The sequence below is a fragment of the Marmota monax genome, unplaced genomic scaffold, assembly GCF_021218885.2.
Source record: "Marmota monax isolate L192 unplaced genomic scaffold, Marmota_monax_Labrador192_F-V1.1 WCK01_AAM20220418_F8-fsc00053, whole genome shotgun sequence".
Lineage (NCBI taxonomy): Eukaryota > Metazoa > Chordata > Mammalia > Rodentia > Sciuridae > Marmota > Marmota monax.
The window spans coordinates 9,497,977-9,518,284 of NW_026693153.1; the positions used below are offsets into that span (position 1 = coordinate 9,497,977).

The following is a 20,308-nucleotide window of genomic DNA, read 5'->3' on the forward strand; positions in this document are numbered from 1 at the left end:
AAAAGAAAATAACCACTTGCATTCACAACCAGGAAAGCTGATGTTCAGTAACAGTTCACCTTGAACATGAATTAGCTCTGAAATATCATAACCAAATTAAGTCAATAAAAGCTTATCTAAAGAAATATAATTCTTTCTTCAATGAAACATGCTTGGAGGAACAAATGATAGAAAAAAATCATGCTCTCTAAATTGTTGTATATGAGAAATTACCTTGACTTGAAAAGAAAATATCTCTTTAAACACATGAGGTTCAATAAAATTACATTCCAATTGACATAACAGTGTGGTTGACTGCACTGAAATTGTGTAATTACTATGTTTCATTCTCAGATATACTTCAGGTTGCTCAAGAAAATACACATTGTCATAGAAAGCTTTGCAGAGTTGTTGTCCTCCACGTCTTCAATTCACATTAAAGCTGAACAAGCGTGCACATGTCCCCAAAATTATCATTAAAATGGAATATTTTTCAAAAGTATTTTCCTTAAAATAAAACCCACAGAAAGTTGTCTCTATGTCTTGTTCCCAATAGCTCAGTGGTTTTATAACAATTAAAAATAGTGTAAATATGTTAAAAAATACACACACACACATATACACACACATATACACACACCTCAAACCTATAGGTACTGAGTACACAGGGCCTCTCTGCCTATGCATGTTTGGTTTGGGTAGTTATCAAATCATAAAAGTAAATTATCTGGCCATTAGAATTCAAAGTAAAATATACATAATTTTTTTTCCTTATTTCTAATTTTAATGCTTCTTTCGCTTTCATTTTCTTTTTTAATACATGACAGCAGTAATACTCATAAATTTAATGGTATAAATAATTCGATGTACCAGGAAGCCTACATTTGGTCACCATAATATTAGGAATCTCAACATACTCATTTAAAAATTACACGAAAAATTGCAAACAAATTATTGCTTATGGTAGAATAAAGTAACAATTTTATATTTTCTCTATAAACAGATACATTTTATATAATTTAAAGAAATGACCCTACATTGTATACTTGCACTTCTTCTGTTTTAGGAGGTAAAAGAGGATTCTTCTGTTTGTCTCCAGCATGAGTGTGATGGTTCTATTTGTCTCCAGCATGAGTGTGATGCCAGCTTTTAAACGGAGGATGGTGTATGGATTCAAGAAACGCTCTCCTGAAGCTCTGAACAGATCTGGCACTTACAGCACGATGGCTGTCACCACAAACAGGGCAGCCAACTTGGGCATCCCTTTGTGATGGGCAAAAGGTGCAACTTATGTAGTCCGGGGGAAAAATAAATAATGTCCATGCGCTTCTGCCCTTTTCCATGCTTTATTCACTCAAATCACTCAATACAATCTCACTCTATAGGTTCTTAATCAAGAAAATGACAATTCTTAATGCTAGGCACTGCAATAGACATAATCAATTCTAGATTAATTCTAAGCATTGCAAACACACCTAATCATGACAGGCTCATAACAGACATTCCCTCTGCATACTAAGTTCAAGTGCCAGATCAAAAGTCTCAAGCCTTAGACTCTAGGTCCAGCAGATGCACAATCACTCAGACCCTGGTGATCAGATCAGGAACCAAGGCAGGCTTCTCCTGGGGTGGAGCTGATGGACAACTGATAAGGTGGTCCTAGGGAGAAGTTATGCCTCTCACCAGGATCAAGATGTGGCTGCAGAATTTGAGAGTGGTGAGAACAACGCAGAGGTTCAAAGCAGATGAGAAGAGTTGGAATGTCAATCCAGGTCCTCATCAGGCTCTCAACCTTGTGTGAATCAGTGTCAGCTGGTTGAATATATGTTCATTTGCTCTATTATTTATACTAAATTTGGGGGCTTTTGACTGCCCCCCTTTCAATCCTCATCAGCTACCACCAGATTTATCAGTAACATCATTTACCCTGGGGTGGTCCCCACCCTGATCTTTTCATCTTTTCCTCTTATCAGGTGAGGACAACCTGACAGAGGCTTCTCAGGGTGGGGGGAAGTGACTTATTTATGTCTGAGGGCCATACTGGAGGGCTCCATTAGGTGAGACTGGTGAGACTGCAGGTTTCAAACTAGAGTTTTTAAAATGGAGTTGCTTAGGCTCAGGCCTAAGGCCACCCTCACACATCCAGAGCCAGGGTTTCTTTCTCTACCACAATGGACCAAAACAGGAAAGCCAGGAATAGGCCAATGAATATGGCTGGGAGGGGTTGTAATATGGAAGAATTATTTCCTTTCTCTCAGAGCAGCTTCAGGTTGTCTTTACGTTGTTTGAGTTCGTGTGTGATTGGTTGCTTTTCCTGCTCCATCATTTCAAACTTTCACTTCAGTTCTGAGGGTGCAGACTGTGTCTCTTCAGACTTTCTGTACATCCTTTGCTTGGTTTTCAGCCTTACTGAGAAGAGTTTTTAAATCAGCTGAATCCTGAAGATGCTGCTCTTTCAAGGACCCCACTTGAAGAACTTCTCCAGTTCTTTCCTAGTCACCTGAAGGATGCTGTGATCACTGGTAAACTCTAAACTCTGTTTCTCAGAATTGAGTATTTCTTTTTCTTGCCACTGCAGTTCTGATGATAGTAAAACATTTTTCTTTTATAGAGAAGGGCACTCTGTTTCCAATACATTCCCTTCCTTTTTCAACTTCTCCAGTTCACCTTGCAACCTTGTTGCTTCTGCTCTCTGCTGGTCTTCATACTGTTGACACCAAAGCTGAAAACTGTTCTGCAGACTTGTGAGTTTCCTTCTCATACTCAGGTGCCACTGTCCACCACCACCACCACCACCACCTACTTAAACTCATCTTGTAAAGAAGTAATGTCAGTGTCCTGCTTAGAAGCAGCCTGTGCAGCTGCCTCACGAAGCAGCAAAATTTCATCTGGGGAGCTAAGCAATTCATCTCTAGTGCTTGTGATTTTACAGTCTTTCTCTTCCTGGAGATTCTCTATGCCAATGTGTAATTTCTGCAGATAGGCTTGAAGAACTTGTATATGTTTAGCAGATTCCTCAACTTGATTTTTATAGGCTTTTTTCTTCTACTTCTTCTTCCAAAAGAGATTTAAATCAAAGCATTTTTGTTTACTTGCTGTAGCTAGTGATACCGCTGGCTATTGGTGACGAGTTCTGCTCCCTCACATGTTGAAGTTTGAACATTAGGCTTAAAAGAAGCAATAATACCAGGAAGCAGCTGGGAGTGGAAGAAGACACATTACTTTAGACATCAGGAGTGTTAAGGTCTGTAAACAAGTCTGGATGGCGCCTGGCATTTTGCCAGAGGGAGTGGTTTGTGAAGTAATGCCAGCGAGCCATTAAGTGTGGAGATTTCTTATTGGTTGGCTGCTGTATCTAATTTATGTTAATTAAGATAAGCTGTGTGGAATGTATAAATACCCCTCCTGTCCTACAATAAAGGGCTCCTACTCCTGCTGTATCAATCTACACAAGTTGTTCGTCACCCCCCCCCCCCCCCCGCCGGTTATTTTGCTGCAGCCAGACTGTGGCAAGGAGAAAGTCCAATGTCATAGGCGGACAAGATAGTCCACAGATGAGGCAGAAGAGGCAGACTTATTGGAGTAGGAAAGTGTCTAGAGAACAGAATGGTCACAGGGACATACAACCTATGAGAAAAGTTCTCAGAGTCAGCCATGGAAGTGGGAAGAGTTTGGGGGATCAGCCATAGAGACCTAGTGAGCCAAGAGGTATTTAAGAAGACTAGGGTAGGAGTGGGGGATAGGAACAGGGTGAGGTAGGAGCAGGGATGGAATAACCCAGATCTAGGAAGATCACAGACATGGGGAACAGGGCACAGGTGTGGATCATCAGGACAGGATATTCATGAGATGGCTCATTCATTTTCAGCATGTTGGACAAGATCTGGTCAAGTTCCTTTTGCCCGGATCAGCATTGCTCCTACAGTAATACACAGCCTTCTGACGGGGGTCAGCTATAAGGAGAGGCATAAGGGAACAGGTAAGCCCTGATGCAATCCATCATCAAGTGTTACCATTACTTTTCTCAGCTTCTTGGTCGCAAACAACAGCCCTAACTAACCCTAACTTCCTCACAAATGTCCTGGGATAAAAACAGCAATATTGACTTACTCTGAATCCTTCAGAGCACAAAGCAAATGCTCCATTAAGAGGATGGAGGTCCTGAGTTGGTTTATTGGCTAAGACAAAACAATAATAAAAATAATGGTCAATATGTGCAAGGCACAGCTCTTGGGCTTTCAACATATTTAAGCATTTAATCTAGGTAGAAACTCTATCTATAAAAAGCTACCTTTATTACCCCAATATTACAGATTAAACACTGAGCAGTGGAGGCATACTAAGTGACTTATCTAAGCAAGCAGTAAAAGCTGGAATTCAAAGAATTGACTCCAGAGTGGATGATCTTAGAAAGCCACATTGGATGAATGTTTTATGTGAACTTTTACTCACTTGGTGGATAAAGATGCACCCTGAAACTATCTCCCAGATACCTGATCTAAACTTTTGTTCTCAGAAAGCTGCCCTATGCTTGCACAATGAAAATTAAGTCACTCACCTTCAAGAAAACATTGACAGTTCCCTGATGTGGCCATAACTCTCAAAGAATGTAAGCTATCTGCACTGAAAAGTTTTGAAGTAAAATATGTCCTAAAGGATGATTGCAGAAAGTCAGGGCTAGAAGGAGCCTGGCTAGAGGAACAGTGATAATAGGGCTGAACTTCATGGGATTTATTTTTTAATTTATTCTAATTAGTTATTTGTGACAGTAGGACACATTTTGACACATTGTACACAAATGGAGCACAATTTCTCCTTTCTCTGCTTGAACATGGTGTAGAGTCACACCAGCAGTGTAATCATACATGTATATGGACATAATGTCCATCTAATTCCACTGTCCTTCCAATCCCCACAACTCCTCCTCTCCCCTCATTCCCCTCTGCACAATCCAAAGTTCCTTCATTCTTCTCTTCATTCTTCCCTTCAATCCAAAGTTCCCTCATTTTTCATTCTTCCCTCAGATTTCTCAGGAATCTCCATATCACTTTCCATAATGGTTGCACCATTTTGCATTCCCACCACCAATTTGCATCTTCTAGGAGTCTAGTATTATGTGAAACTAATTAAGAATTATAGTCATTTCATCATCCACACGTCCTTCCATTCATCCATTTATGTGTCTGGTATTTAATCATTTGCTAAAATATTCACTCATTCCAAAATATCTAGGGAGCCAAAACTTGTGCTAAATCCTAGGTGTTTCTAACCCTTTTAATCCGTATTTTTCGTTATACCTGATTTTTAGATTTTGATAAGCCTAAGCATCTGATCCCAATATATGCTAATAAACTTTATCTTAAATATGTTTCAGGAATCATAGTTAGAACATTAATATTGCACGTTCCTGCCACTAATCCAAAGTAAAGAATTCACTTTTTTAAAAAAACTTTTATTTGTTCTAATTAGTTATACATGACATTAGAATACACTTATGCACTTTGATATATCATACATAAATGGAGTATAATTTCTCATTTTTCTGATTGTACATTTTGTAGAATCCCATTGGTTATACTGTCATATATATACATAAAGTAATATCCTTCCTACCCTCAGACCCCCTCCCCTCCTTTCACTCCCCTTTATCTAATCTAAAATAACTCTATTCTTTCCTAGTCCCACCCTTATTGTGAATTAGCATCTGCATATCAGAAAAAGAATTTTGGCCTTTGGTTTTGTGGGATTGTCTTATTGCACGTAGCATGATATTCTCCAGCTACATCCATTTACCTGCAAATGCCATAATTTCATTCTTCTTTAAGGCTGAATAATACTCTCTCTCTCTCTCTCTCTCTCTCTCTCTCTCTCTCTCTCTCTCTCTCTCACACACACACACACACACACACACACACACACACATCACATTTTTTTATCCATTCATCTGTTGAAGGGCACCTAGGCTGGTTCCACAGCTATTGTGAGTTGAATCACTATGAACATTGATGTGGCTATATCACTGTAGTATGCTGATTTTTAAGTCCTTTGGGTATAAACCTAGGAGTGAGATAGCTGGGTCAGATGGTGGCTCCATTCCAAGTTTTCTGAGGAATCTCCATATCGCTTTCCATATGGAGATGGCTGCACCAATTTGCATTCCCACCAGCAATGTATGAGTGTATCTTTTCCCCCATATCCTCTCCAACATTTATTGTTGTTTGTATTCTTGATAATTGCCATTCTGACTAGGGTGAGATGAAATCTTAGAATATTTTTGATTTGCATTTCTCTAATTGCTAAAGATGTTGAACATTTTTTCATATATTTCTTGATCAATTATATTTCTTCTCATATATATCTTTTACATTTGCATCCCTTATATTTAAAAAAATGTGTTCGTATAACCAACATTAAACCATTCACCATTGCAAAAAATGTACATTTTTATATTGTTTTAGTCAGCTTTTATGCTTCTGTGACTAAAGGTCCCAACAAGCACTAATTGTAGAAGAGAAAAATTATTTGGAGGCTCACAGTTTTCAGAGGTCTTAGTCTATAGAAGGCCAGCTCCGTTCCTCAGGGCTCTATGTGAAGCAGAAAAGCATGGTGAAAAAGTGTGGCAGAGGGAACCAGTCCACATGATGATCAGAGAAAGTGAGAGTCTCCACTCACCAGATTCAAAATATATAGCCCAAACCCACGCCCAAATTCCCACCTCCTCCAGCCAGGCCCTACCACTTCAGTTACCACTCAGTTAATCCCTACCAGGGAATTAATTCACGGATTGGGTTAAGACTCTTAAAACCTAATCATTTCTCCTCTGTACCTTCTTGTCTCACACAGAGCTTTTGGGGGACACCAAACATCCAAATCATAAAATGTAAGTTTCCTACAGGTTTAAAGGCATCCATTCTTATGAATATTCATGTTTCCTGATATACCTATTTACTCTCTAACCCTAATCCCACCCAAACTTCAGAGAGAAACCTATTCACACCACAACAACTGCAGCTGATTTTACATGAAACCATAGGTACTTTTTTGTGAGGGCTGGGGGTACCAGGTTTTGAACTCAGGGATACTCAATCACTGAGCCACATCCCAAAATACAAAAATATTTTGTATTTTATTTAGAGACAGGGTCTCACTGAGTTATTGAGGCTGCTTTGAACTCGTAATCCTCCTGTCTTAGCCTCCTGAGCTGCTGGGATTACAGGCTTGTGCCATCAATCCCTGCTACCACAGATACGTAGGTAGATGTTTATGGGCATTTTTGCTTCCTTGACTCAATTTTCACTGTATAATCATAAATAAATTCACTTTTATGTGTGTAAATATAATTTACAGTTGTATCCCTCATATTAAAAAAATGTTTGAACAACAAAGAACTATTCTCCATTGCAAAATTTGTACATTTTTATGTTTTCTTATGTTTTCAGACATATATACTTATGAATATTCAATTTCCTGATATACCTTTTCAATCTGTAATGCTAACCTTAGACCACCTGAAATTCAGTGCTAATCAAACTTTACCAAAACAACTACAGCTGATTTTATATAAAACCACAGATATTTAGATGAATGCTTAATGATGCCTGAATTTACACTGTATAATCATTAACAGATTCACATGCATACATAGATATCATTTACGTATGCATCCCTCATATTTTAAAATAGTGTTTGTATGTACAAAATTCAAATATTCCTGATTGCACACAATGTACATTTTTGTGTTTTCTTACATGTTTTAAAGTGAACATTCTTATGAACATTCATGTTTCCTGTTATACCTTTTCATTCTCTACCCTAAACACAGACCAACCCAAAATTAAGTACTAAGCCTACCTTTACCCCAACACACGCAACTGAATGTACAAATGTACATGAAACCAAAGACACTTACATTGACATTTAGGGGAATTTTGGCTTCTATGCTCAAACTTTCACTGTGTATTTATACACAGATTCATATATATATATATATATATATATATATATATATATATATATATATATATGAATTATATATATATGAATTATATATATATAATTTTCATTTTCATACATTGTATTGAAAAAAATTTGTTAATAAGACAACCATTGAACCATTCCCCATTGCAAAAAAAATATACATTTCTATAGGTTTTCCTATATATTTGCACATGAACATTTTTATGAATATTCATGTTTTCTGATATAACTTTTTATACCCTAACCCCAATACTATCCCCACCCAAAATTCAGTGCTAAGCCTCCATTTACTCCAAGAACTGCAGCAAATTGTACATGAAGCCATACATATTTAGATGAATGTTCATCAGACTTTTGGCTTCCATGACTACATTTTCATTGTATAATCATAAACTGATTCACATTTACACATTTAAATATACTTTACAGTTGCATCCCTCATATATTAAAATACATTTGTTTGATGAGCATTGAACCATCCCCTATTGCAAAATATGTACATTTCTATGTTTTCCTACATAATTTCACATATATATATATATATACTTATGAATATTCATGTTTCTTCACATATCTTTTTAATCACTAATTCTAACCCTAACCCCACCCGAAATTCAATGCTAAGCCTATGGTTACCCCAATAACTGCAGCTGAATTTAAATGAAACATACATACATAGATGGAAGTCTTCAGGCATTCTGGCTTTTAAGCTTGAATTTTCACTGTATAGACAGAAACAGATTCATGTATTGAAAAAAAAATGTGTTTATACGACCAACATTGAACCATTCCCCAGTGCAAAAAAAAATGTACATTTCTAGTGTTTTCCTACATGTTTTCCCACATACATTCTTATGAATATTCATGTTTCCTGATATACATTTTCATTCCCTAACCCTAACCCTAGCCCTACACAAAATTCAATGTTAACCCTAACCATATCCAAACACCTGCCTCTGATTGTACCAGAGCCATACACGATTAGATAGATGTTGATAGTTTGGGCTTCCGTGACTCAATTTTCACTGTATAATTATAAACAGATTCACATTTATGCATTGAATACAATATACAGTAATATCTCTCGTATTTGCAAAATGTGTTTCTTCAACTAATATTGAACCATTTCCCATGGCAAAACATGTACATTATTATATGTTTTCCTTCATGGTTTCACACATACATTCTAATGAATATTATGTTCTCTGATATAACTGTGCAGTAACTAACCCTAACCCTACCCCCACCCAAAATTCATTGCTAAGAAAACGCTTACCAAACACCTGCGGCTGATTTTACATGAAACTCTAGATACATAGATGGATGTTTATAGGCCTTTTGGCTTCCATCCCAGAATTTTCACTGTAAAATAATTACTGATGCACATGTGTTCACATATATCATTTATATATGCATCCCTCATATTTAAAAATATGTTCTTCAACCAACATTGAACCATTCCTCATGGCAAAAAACTATATATCTCTATATTTTTCCTACATGTTTTCACTTGAACATACTTATGAATATTCATGTTTCCTAATATACCTTTTCAATCCCTACCCATAACCCTAGCCCCACCCAAAACTCAGCAGCTGAATTTACATAAAACCAGAGGTACTCTGATGGGTGTTTTTGGTCGTTTTGGCTTCCATGCTTGAATTTTCATTGTATAGTCATAAACAGATTCATGTGTATGCATATAGATCATTTACATTTGAATAACCTTTATTGAAAAAAAATGTATTCATATGACCACATTGAACCATTCTGCATTGCAAAAAAAATGTACATTTCTATATGTTTCCCCACATAGGTTCTTATGAATAGTTTTCCTAAATACCTTTTCATTCCCTAACCCTAACCCTTGCCCCACCTGAAACTTGATACTAAGACTACCCTTACCCCAACACCTGCAGCTGACTTTACATGAAAATATAGATACTTAGATGTTTTCTGGTGTTTTGGCTTCCATGATTTTTTACTGAATGGTCATAAACAGATTTACATTTATACATTTAAATATACTTCACAGTTGCATCTCTCATATATTAAAATGTGTTTGTTCAAACCAATATTGAACCATACCCCATTGCCAAATATGACGTTTCTATAAGTTTTCCTCCATGATTTCAGACATACTTATGAATATTTATATTTCCTGATATACCTTTCCAATCCCTAACTCTAACCCTAACCCTGTTATCCTCGAATTAGGGACCCCCAAAAGACCACCAGAGACCAAGATCGATGTAAACAGCAAAGAGTCCTTTATTGCGAGCTAGCTGGGTCCTCCACACACAGCAACTGGTGACGCTGAGAGGCCGGAGCCCAGGGTTTGCAGTAGTTTTATACACTCTTTGGGGAAGGCAGGGACTTCACAGACATCATAGCATCTCTTAGCAAATCATCACACACCACGGGAAAATCAAATAACAACTCTAAAACATGATTAGCACATTCATTGGCTGGAACAAGTTGGGTAGGGGTGATTGGTTACTACAAGAGGGGGATTCGTTTGAACTGATTGGTTTAAACCAAAAGGAGTGTTCCTGCTGAACTACATGGTTTCCCAACACGTTATCAACCACCATAAACTACTGGGAGGGTCATCTGGCATCCCAGGTATTTCCCTGTCTCATGCTGATTGGTGGCTGCTAGGGGGTTACTATGGGTCTCCACCTAGCCTGACTGAGTCAGGGACAGCTGGTGCAGCAGATCTCTCCTGTTATTTGTAGATAAACAACTTAGCAGGGTGGGAATGTGCCTAGGAGTGCTCTGTGGGGTCTTTTCAAGAACAAAGGTCATGTCCCTTCCTTGGACAGGCTTTGCTCTGAGGTAGAGGCTGGTTTTTCAACCCCACCCAAAATTTGGTGCTAAGCCTACATTACCCCAACAACTGCAGCTGAATTTAAATGAAACCATACATACATAGATGGTAGTTTTCAGGCATTTTGGCTTCCAAGCTTGAATTCTCACTGTATAGTCATGAACAGATCTATGTGTATGCATATGTGCTATTTACATTCTCATACCTCCTATTGGAAAAAAATGTGTTCATATGACCAATGTTCACCCATTCCCCATTGCATCATGGTTCCCATGATTCAATTTTCACTATACATTTCTATGTGTTTTCCTACATGTTTTCACACACACTCTTATGAATACTCATGTATTTTGGTATACCTTTTCATTCCCTAACCCTGACCTTAATTCCATTTGAAATTCAGTGCTAAGCAAACCCTTACCCAAACATCTGTAGTGGATTTTATATGAAACCTTAGATACATAGATGTATAGATATGTATAGATACACAGATGGATGTTTACAGGTGTTTGGGCTTCCATCCCTGAATTTTTACTGTGTAATCATTAACTGATTCACAAGTATGCACCTAGATCATTTATATATTTATTCCTCGTATTTTTTAAAAAATGTGTTCTTAAAACCAAATTTAACCATTCCCTATTGCAAAAAAAAATGTATATTCCTATATGTTTTCCTGCATTTTTTCACTTGAACATACTTTTGAATATTAATGTTCCTAATATACCTTTTCATTTCCTAACCCCAATCCTAGCCCCACAAGAAATTCAGTGCTCACCCTAAACTTACTCCAATACCTGCAGTTGATTTTACATGAAACCATACATACTTAGATGGATGTTTATGGGCACTTTCCTTCCATGACTCAATTTTCACTATATAATATGAACAGATTCACTTTTAGGCATGTAAATATAATTGATGCATCCCTCATATAAAAAATATGTTCATGAAACCAGCAATGAACCAATCCCCATTGTAAAAAATGTACATTTATATAAGTTTTTCTACATTATTTTTCACAGATGGATGTTTACAGGTGTTTGGGCTGAATATTCATTTTTATGAATATTCACTATTCCTGATATACTTTTTATTCCCTAAAAATATCGTCAGCCCCACAGTAAATTTGGTGCTACCCAAATGCGTACACAAATGCCTACAGCTTATTTAGGTGAATGTTAGTGTTTTGGCTCCCATGATTCAATTTTCACTATATAACCATAAACAGATTCAGATTTATTCATGTAAATATAACACATAGTTGCATGCCTCATATTTAAAATATGTTCATACAAATAACATTGAACCAATTTCCGTTGCAAAAAAATGTATTTTTCTATAAGTTTTCCTATATAATTTCACGAAAATATTTTTATGAATATTCATTTTTCCTAATATAACTTTTTATTCTCTAATCATAACTAGCTCCATCCAAGTTTTGGTGCTGAGCCCTACCTTTACCCGAATATATGTAGCTGAATTTACATGACCCATGACACTTAGAAGGATGTTTCCAGACATTTTGGTTTCCATGCTTGAATTTTCACTGTGGAACCATAAACTGATTCACATGTATACATATATATTTTTTACATTTGCATACCTCCTATTGAAAAAAATGAACACATTCAACCATTTCACATTGCAAAAAAAATGTACATTTTATGTGTTTTCCTACATGTTTTTACACATAGATTCACATTAACATGAATATTCATGTTTCCCGGTATTCTTTTAATTCCTTTACCCTATCCCTTCCCCACTTATAATTTGGTGCTAAGCAGAACCTTACACCTTCAGGTGATTTTACATGAAATCATATATACATAGATAGATGTTTACTGGTGCTTTGACTCCCATTCCTGAATTTTCACTGTTTAAACATTAACTGATTCACAAGTATGCACATATATGATTTACATATGCATCGCTCATATTAAAAAAAAAAAAAAACGTGTTTTGAAGACCAAATTTAACCATTCCCTATTGCAAAAAAAAATGGATATTTTCATGTGTTTTCCTACAGGCTTTCACTTGAACATACTTATGTAATTCATGTTTCCTCTTATATCTTTTCATTCTGTAACTCAAATCCTAGCTCCATAAGACATTTGGTGCTAATCCTCCTGTTACAACACCTACAGACAATTTTACATGAAACCATAGATTCTTAGATGGATGTTTTTGTGCATTTTTATATCCATGATTGAATTTTCATTGTATAGTCATAAACAGATTCATATGTGTACATATAGGTCATTTACATTTTCATAACAAGTCTTGAAAATATGTGTACATATGACCAACAATTCCCCATTGCAAAAATGTACATTTCGATAGGTTATCCTACTTGTTGTCATGTGAACATTCTTATAGACATTCATGTTTCCTGATATACGTTTTTATTCCATGTCCCTAACCCTAGCCCCACCCAAAATTCAGTGCTAAGTCTACCTTTACCGCAACAACTACAGCTGAATTTACATGAAACTATACATACTGACATGGATGTTTTCAAGCGTTTTGGTTTCCATGTTTGAATTTTCACTACATAATAAAAAGAGTTTCAGATGATGCATATATGGCAGTTACATTTGCATACGTACTATTTTTAAAAATGTGTTAGTGTGACCAACATTGGACCATTTCCCATTGCCAAAAATGTACATTTCTATATGTTTTCGTACATTTTTTCACATGTACTTTCTAATGAATATTCATGTTTCCTGATATAATTTTTAATTTCCTAACCCTAACTCTAGCCCCTCCCAAAATTTGGTGCTAAGCCTACACTTATCCCAAAGACTGCAGCTGACTTTAGGTGAAACCAAGGTTATTTAGATGGATATTTATTGGGATTTTGGCTTCCATAACTCAATTTTCACTGTATAATCATAAACTGATTCACATTTATGCATATGCATATAATTTACAGTTGTTTAAAAAATGTATTGGTACAAACAACATTGAACCATTCTTCATTGTAAAAAATCTACTTATCTGTTTGTTTTCCTTGATGTTTTCACACGTACATTCTTATGAATATTCATGTTTCCTGGTATAAGCTTTTTTCCCTAACTCTTACCCTATCTCCTCCTGAAACTTGCTGCTAAGCTACATTTATCTTAACACCTGCAGCTGATTTACATAAAACCTTAGATACTTAGATAGATATTTTCAGATGTTTTGGCTTCATGCTTGAATTTTCACTGTATACTCATAAAGAGATTCGCATTAATGCATATATATTATTTACATTTTCATACCTCATATTGAGAAATGTGTTTGTAAAACAACATTGAATTATTCCTCATTCCAAAAAACGTACATTCCTATATGTTTCCCTAAATGATTTCACACATACATTCTTATAAATATTCATGTTTCCTGATAATACCTTTTTATTACCTAACCCTAACTCTAGCCCCACCCAAAATTTTGTGCTAAGCCTACACTCACCCAACTCCTACAGCTGATTTTACATCAAACCATAGATACTTAGATGGATGTTTTCAGGTGTTTTGGCTTCCATGCTTAAATTTTCACTGTATAATCATTAACAGATTCACATTTATGCATATAAATATAATATACAATTATATCCCTCATATTTTAAAAATTTGCTCATTAATAGATATTGAATCATTCCCCATTGCAAAAAAAAATGTAAATATCTATGTTTTCCTGCATACATTCTTATGGACATTAGGCTTTTGTGTATCATGTTAGTCACCTTTTCACCACTGTGACCTAAATAACTGACAAAAACAATTGAGAAGTGGAAAGGCTTATTTTGGCTTAAGGTTTTAGAGGTTTCAGTCTATGATCAGCTGGCTACACCGCTTTAGGCCTGAGTAGAAGTATCACATGGAAGACGATGCAGAGCTCACAGCAGCCAGGAAACAGAGAGAAAGATAAGGAAGAACCAGGGAGATATATTCCCCAAGGCCACGCCTCCAGTGACCTAATTCCTCCAGCCATGCCAACTTGCCAGGAGATTTTACCACCACCCAGAAATCTAACCAAATAATTGATCCATTGAATTATATTAATCCACTGATGAAATCGGAGTTCCCATAATTCAGTCTTTTCACCTCTAAATATTTCTGCCTAAGACACAAGTTTTTTGGAGACATTCTAAATGTCTAAACACCCACACACATATATGTATATGTGTACCTACTTATATTCATATTCATATTTAGTGGGCACTTGGAACACAGTAACCTTAAGACTTTGGTTTTCTGTGTATCTCCATATTCTCCTCTCAGCACTCAGTAAAATACTATAGTCCAATCTTTTTTTCTACCCTATTAACGCTCTTTGACTCCTATGGACTGGGCATGCTGCTCAATTTTCCAACAAAAGTCAGTCATGTTGGAACTTGTGATCTGGCCTTTCTTGATTGGGATAAGTCCTGGCTGCCCTCCAAGACTCTTCCGTCTCTCTGTCCTCATTCCTCTAGTCCATTTTCCAGGGTCTCTAATATGTCCTCCACCTACATGATCTAACCCACCCACTATTATGCAGTCTTCTCATTCTTTGAACAAGTGGGTCTCATGGCTGCTTTTCATCTTGAGGTATTTCCAGGGTTTTATCATGCAATGTGAAGGGGAACAGCTCCAAAGCTAAATCCAACGATCTCCCCCTACACATTCTGTGAAACCAAGTTTATTTTTAGGTAGTCAGGAAAGGAAGGAGCATAGACAGAAATTATTTCTCTCTGGTCCAGTAATTTGGAATCTAGAAAATACTGTTCTTTTCTACCTATGATGGTCAGACTAACTGACCACCCACAGATGTACACACCCTAAATCTCGATAACCTGGGAATACATTAGGCTGCATGGAAAGGGGGAATTAATATTTGCAGTGCCATTAATATTGTTAGCTAGTAAACTTAAAATTCACAGATTATTCTTAAGTATCTAGGAAGGTTCAGTGTTAGCACATGGAGCCATAGAGAGGAAGATGATGGTAGAAGAGTCAGGATCAAATGGAGATGTGACAGAAGACAGGCACAAGGAGATGCACCAGTGCTGGTTTTGAGGACAGATTAAGAGGTTCAGGAGTTAAAATGTGTACTTGGCCACTAGAATCTTGAAAAGAAAATAAATTCTTTCCTAGAACTTACAGAGAAGAATACGTCCCTACCAATGCTAATTTGAGCCCAGTGAAATCCAGTTCAAAACTAAGCACTTCAGAAATGTAATATAATAAATTTGTGATGTTTAAGTCAATAAATATTTGATAATTTATAACAGTAGCAACAGAAAACACACTACCTTATACCTATCTAATTTGCCTCTTCCAATTCAAAATCTCCAAAGTGAAATTAAAACCCACAACCCTGTTCCTCCCAACTACTGCCATCATAATCTCTCTACCACCAGAGGTAAACATTTCCCACCAATGCTATAGTATCAAATCCTGTTTCTAACAGAGTGACCAGTTTAAAGCCAAGAAAGGCATAACTAGAAAGACCAGATGTCAGTCCCCCAAACTCAGTGAAAGATATAACTAGGAAGACATAAATAAATTTAGAAAGTCACTCCTAAGACTGTCTTTGTTAAAAAAAAAAATCAAGAGATAGTTTTTTCCCACCCAAGAAACCATGAAAACAAGCTTGTTTAAACAGGAAATTAAATTTCCATTGTTGAACATATGCATAGATATTTTCCCCATTAACTATAGAACTATATGTAGCTATCTTACTCAGGGAGGATATGAGGTTGACAGCTTGCTTTATATGATCCTGGCTGCAGAAGACATATAGCATGTAATACTATAATCTTCAGGTCACACCATAAATAAACAGAAATTATTATTGAAATAATGAAGGTATAGAGGTCACAGAGGGTTTATATGCTGATACATAATAATTGTATATCCAAGATGAATCTGTCTGTATGGCACATTAAAAAATATTAGTAGCCTCTGCAATGGAGCTTGACTAGTAAGAAGAGAAGACAGGAGCTTCTAGAGAGATTCTGTAACCACAAGGAGTGAACCGCTGGGATTGGATACCATACAGCCCAAGGCACAGTACAGATGTAGTGATATCCCTATTCTGAAGAAATAATCCCCAAAGGAATTGTGTCTGAAGCCAGCCTGCCCCACCTTGGGCACTGGTTAAAGCAATCAACAAATAGCTATTCCTTCTGATAATTTTTTTTAAAACTCCAGGGATTAAAAGAATGTGTCATATATGAGGCAAAACATTCCCTTTTATTATACATATTGAAAAGGTCACATAAAATAAAGTCAGGATATTAAAGAATGTTCAAGAAGACTGGAAAAAAACAAAGCTTTTCTAAGGGAAAAATATCAATTTCACTTATTTAACTGACAGATGATCAAATATAGCTGGTATTTTAGACAACTGACAACTCTAACAAAAAAAAATAACTGAATTCAGGAACAGATTTCTAAGCAAGTTTACTAAGTAAAATACAGGTAGAAGTATTGAAAGAACTCAAACCTATTTATATGAATAATGTCAAATATAACTAAATTATCATAAGTATCTTAGTTATTTTATATATTTTAATGACTGTCATAAAATACAAGTTGCTTTTCAATATCATACTTAAATCACATAAAAATGTTCATTCTAAATTATTCAAAGGGATATTTTTTGGTATCTTTACTCAACAAATTTACTTATGTATTGTCTTTGCAATGACGATGATCTATTAAAGTAAGAACTGGAAAAATACTTTGTTCAAGAATTAGGAGAACATAAGTACTCTATAAATGAAAGACATAAACAGGCTGAGTCTTAAAAGAATGTTAAGTTCAAGAGAGTATCAAATATGTATATCTAGAAACAAAATAGTTCATTCATCTTACAAAGACTTGTGATGCAGTGATCTCAGTTTCATCTTTGAGTATGGATTTAAAACAACCACAATTCAGATCTATTCTTAAAGTACAATGATCATAATGTTTTATAATTAAGACAAACATGTCTAGCCTAACTTTTTCATTCATTCATTGAACAATACATTTTAAGTTCTTACTGTGAGCCAAAAAATTACAATATATTGGGATTTATTTTTTTAAAATTGTAAAATAGAAAGAATAAGGAAAGTTTCCTGAATAATATTTATTTCTTCATCACCTTCCTCAATGCACCTAAAACTTCCTTGTTTCTCAGGCTATAAATAAAAGGATTTAGCAGGGGAATTATAATGGTGTAGAACAGTGAATACATTTTATTTTGATATTTATCTGGACCTGACCCAGGGCGCACATACATGAAGAAGAGAGTGCCATAGAACAAAGACACAGAAAGAAGATGGGCCCCACAGGTAGAGAAGGCTTTGCTTCTGCCCCTCTCAGACTTCTTTTTCAGGATGGCAAAGAGGACACGGGCATAAGAGACTATGATACTCAGAAGGGAAAACTCTTGTATGGAAGTGGCAAATATAAAAATCACTAATGCATTAATAGATGGGTCAGTGCAAGAAATTGTAAACAGTGGCAAGATTTCACAGTAGAAATGGTCTATTACGTTGGACCTACAGAAAGTCAATCTATGTAATAATCCTACGTGAATTATGGGGTGCAGAAAACCAATTACATATGACATACTTATCAGCCAAGTGCAGAGTCTGTTCGACATCACCACTGGGTAAAGCAAGGGATTGCATATGGCTACATAGCGATCATAGGCCATCACTGACAGGAGAAAAATTTCTGTGGTTGCACTGTAACAAAAAAAATAATACTGGATGAAGCACTCAACCAAGGATATCTTATGATTCTTAGATAAAATGTTGATAAGCATCTTGGGGGTCACAGAGGATGAAGTACACGCATCAGCCATGGCTAAACTACTGAGGAATAAGTACATGGGGGTGTGAAGGTGGGGGTCCTTCCAGATGAGAGCAATCAGGCCAAGGTTGCCCACCATGGTGATGAGGTAGATCACAAGGAAGACCAGGAACAGGGGCACCTGCAGCCCTGGATGGTCTGTGAGTCCTGTGAGAACGAACTCAGTCACCTGTGTCTCATTTGTCTCCATCATATCTACTCAGGCTAATCACTGCAATGAGAGAGGTTGAAAACATTAATCAAGCCTTATACAAAATGATATGGAGTGCAAATGGAATTACTTTGTTTCCACTATAATTTGCTCATGAAAATGAATATAATGAAATATAAAGTTTCAATGCTTCTTTTAAGAGCACATGGAAAGCTCTTATGTACTTTATAAATAACTTTTGAAATAAGGTGTTTTAAATGCATATGGTTACTTAAAACAATTGTGGAAAAAGCTATAAACACTAAGGGATTTGGTCTGAAAACTTGTCATTCACAAATACATTAAAATTGAATGTATTAACGAGGAAATGTTTTACGGAATTAAGACTTAAAAAAACAGTTGCTGGGCACAGTGGCACATGCCTGTAATCTCAGCCAGGCTTGGCAACAGTGAAGCAGTAAGCAACTCAGTGAGATCCTGTCTCTAAATAAAATACAAAAAAGGGTTTGGGGTGTGGCTTAGTGAGTGCCCCTTAGTTCATTCCTAGTATCCCTCCCCAAAAAAGAGAGAATAAAAAAGACAATTTACTTTTTATGTTAAAATCTATGAAAACAAGACTCTGGTTCAAAGTGTGAATGTTATCTCTCTTTCCAGGAACTCTTTCATGTCTTTCCTAATCAATAAAACAAGGGTTCTCCTTTGGTAATAAGGATATATCATTCTTTTCTCCAAGATATGAATGAGCCAAACAATAGACACTGAGTTAAGTTTCTATTTTCATGCTTTTCAGTCTGTTAACTTTATGTTACTTGATTATATGTTCCCCAAAAACCATCCCAGAAGGTTAATTAAACCATATAAATTAACCTTATAAATTCCTCAAAACTTGCCATATTCCTAACACAATTTTTAGTAGTTTCCTCCAAATACCTTCATAGGTGAACACAATTACTTACTCATTTGGTTAACAAATATCTATTTAGTAGTTTTAAGTTAGAGCACTGTCATTCTTAGGTCAGGCTCACAGACTTGTAACTCTGATGTTAACCTTGCAATACTAGAATAAGTGCTATTTTAAGAAAAACTAAAAATAAAAACTCTAGCCAATTTATTTGTAGACTTTGGATCCTTCTATGAGTATCATTAAAGATCAGTGTAGACAGTATTCAGCCCTTTACTAAGAATGTCTTAATATTTCAAAGGAACAAAATACTAAAGCAATTGTAAGAATTTTTTATTCCCTCTTTTTTTAACATTGTGAATGAGACTATCACATTCAAATTAGAATGAAGCATTACAGAAGACACCCTAGTAGAAACAACATCCATCTTTTTCAATCTAAATGTCAAAATTATAACTTTTATTTAAATACGAAATCAAAAATGGAGGAAAGATTAAACCAGAATGATTAAACCAAAGGACAATAATGAACATAAAGACAGGAAAGGCAGAAAAAAAGAGAAAAAAAACCACAAAAGCTGAAACATATCCATAAGTTAAATAAATGAGGGAAATATATGAGAAGAAAAG

The 20,308-nt window shown here is 35.9% G+C and overlaps 1 protein-coding gene and 1 pseudogene across 1 annotated transcript; both read right to left on the minus strand.

The window, feature by feature from the left end:
* Nucleotides 1-1,012: 1,012 nt before the first annotated feature.
* On the minus strand, nt 1,013-4,574 carry LOC124100037 (sarcolemmal membrane-associated protein-like; annotated as a pseudogene).
* Nucleotides 4,575-17,896: 13,322 nt separating this feature from the next.
* On the minus strand, nt 17,897-18,820 carry LOC124100058 (olfactory receptor 5AC1-like). Its single transcript, XM_046455368.1, has one exon. The coding sequence runs from the start codon at nt 18,818-18,820 to the stop codon at nt 17,897-17,899; it is 924 nt and encodes a 307-aa protein (XP_046311324.1).
* Nucleotides 18,821-20,308: the final 1,488 nt, after the last annotated feature.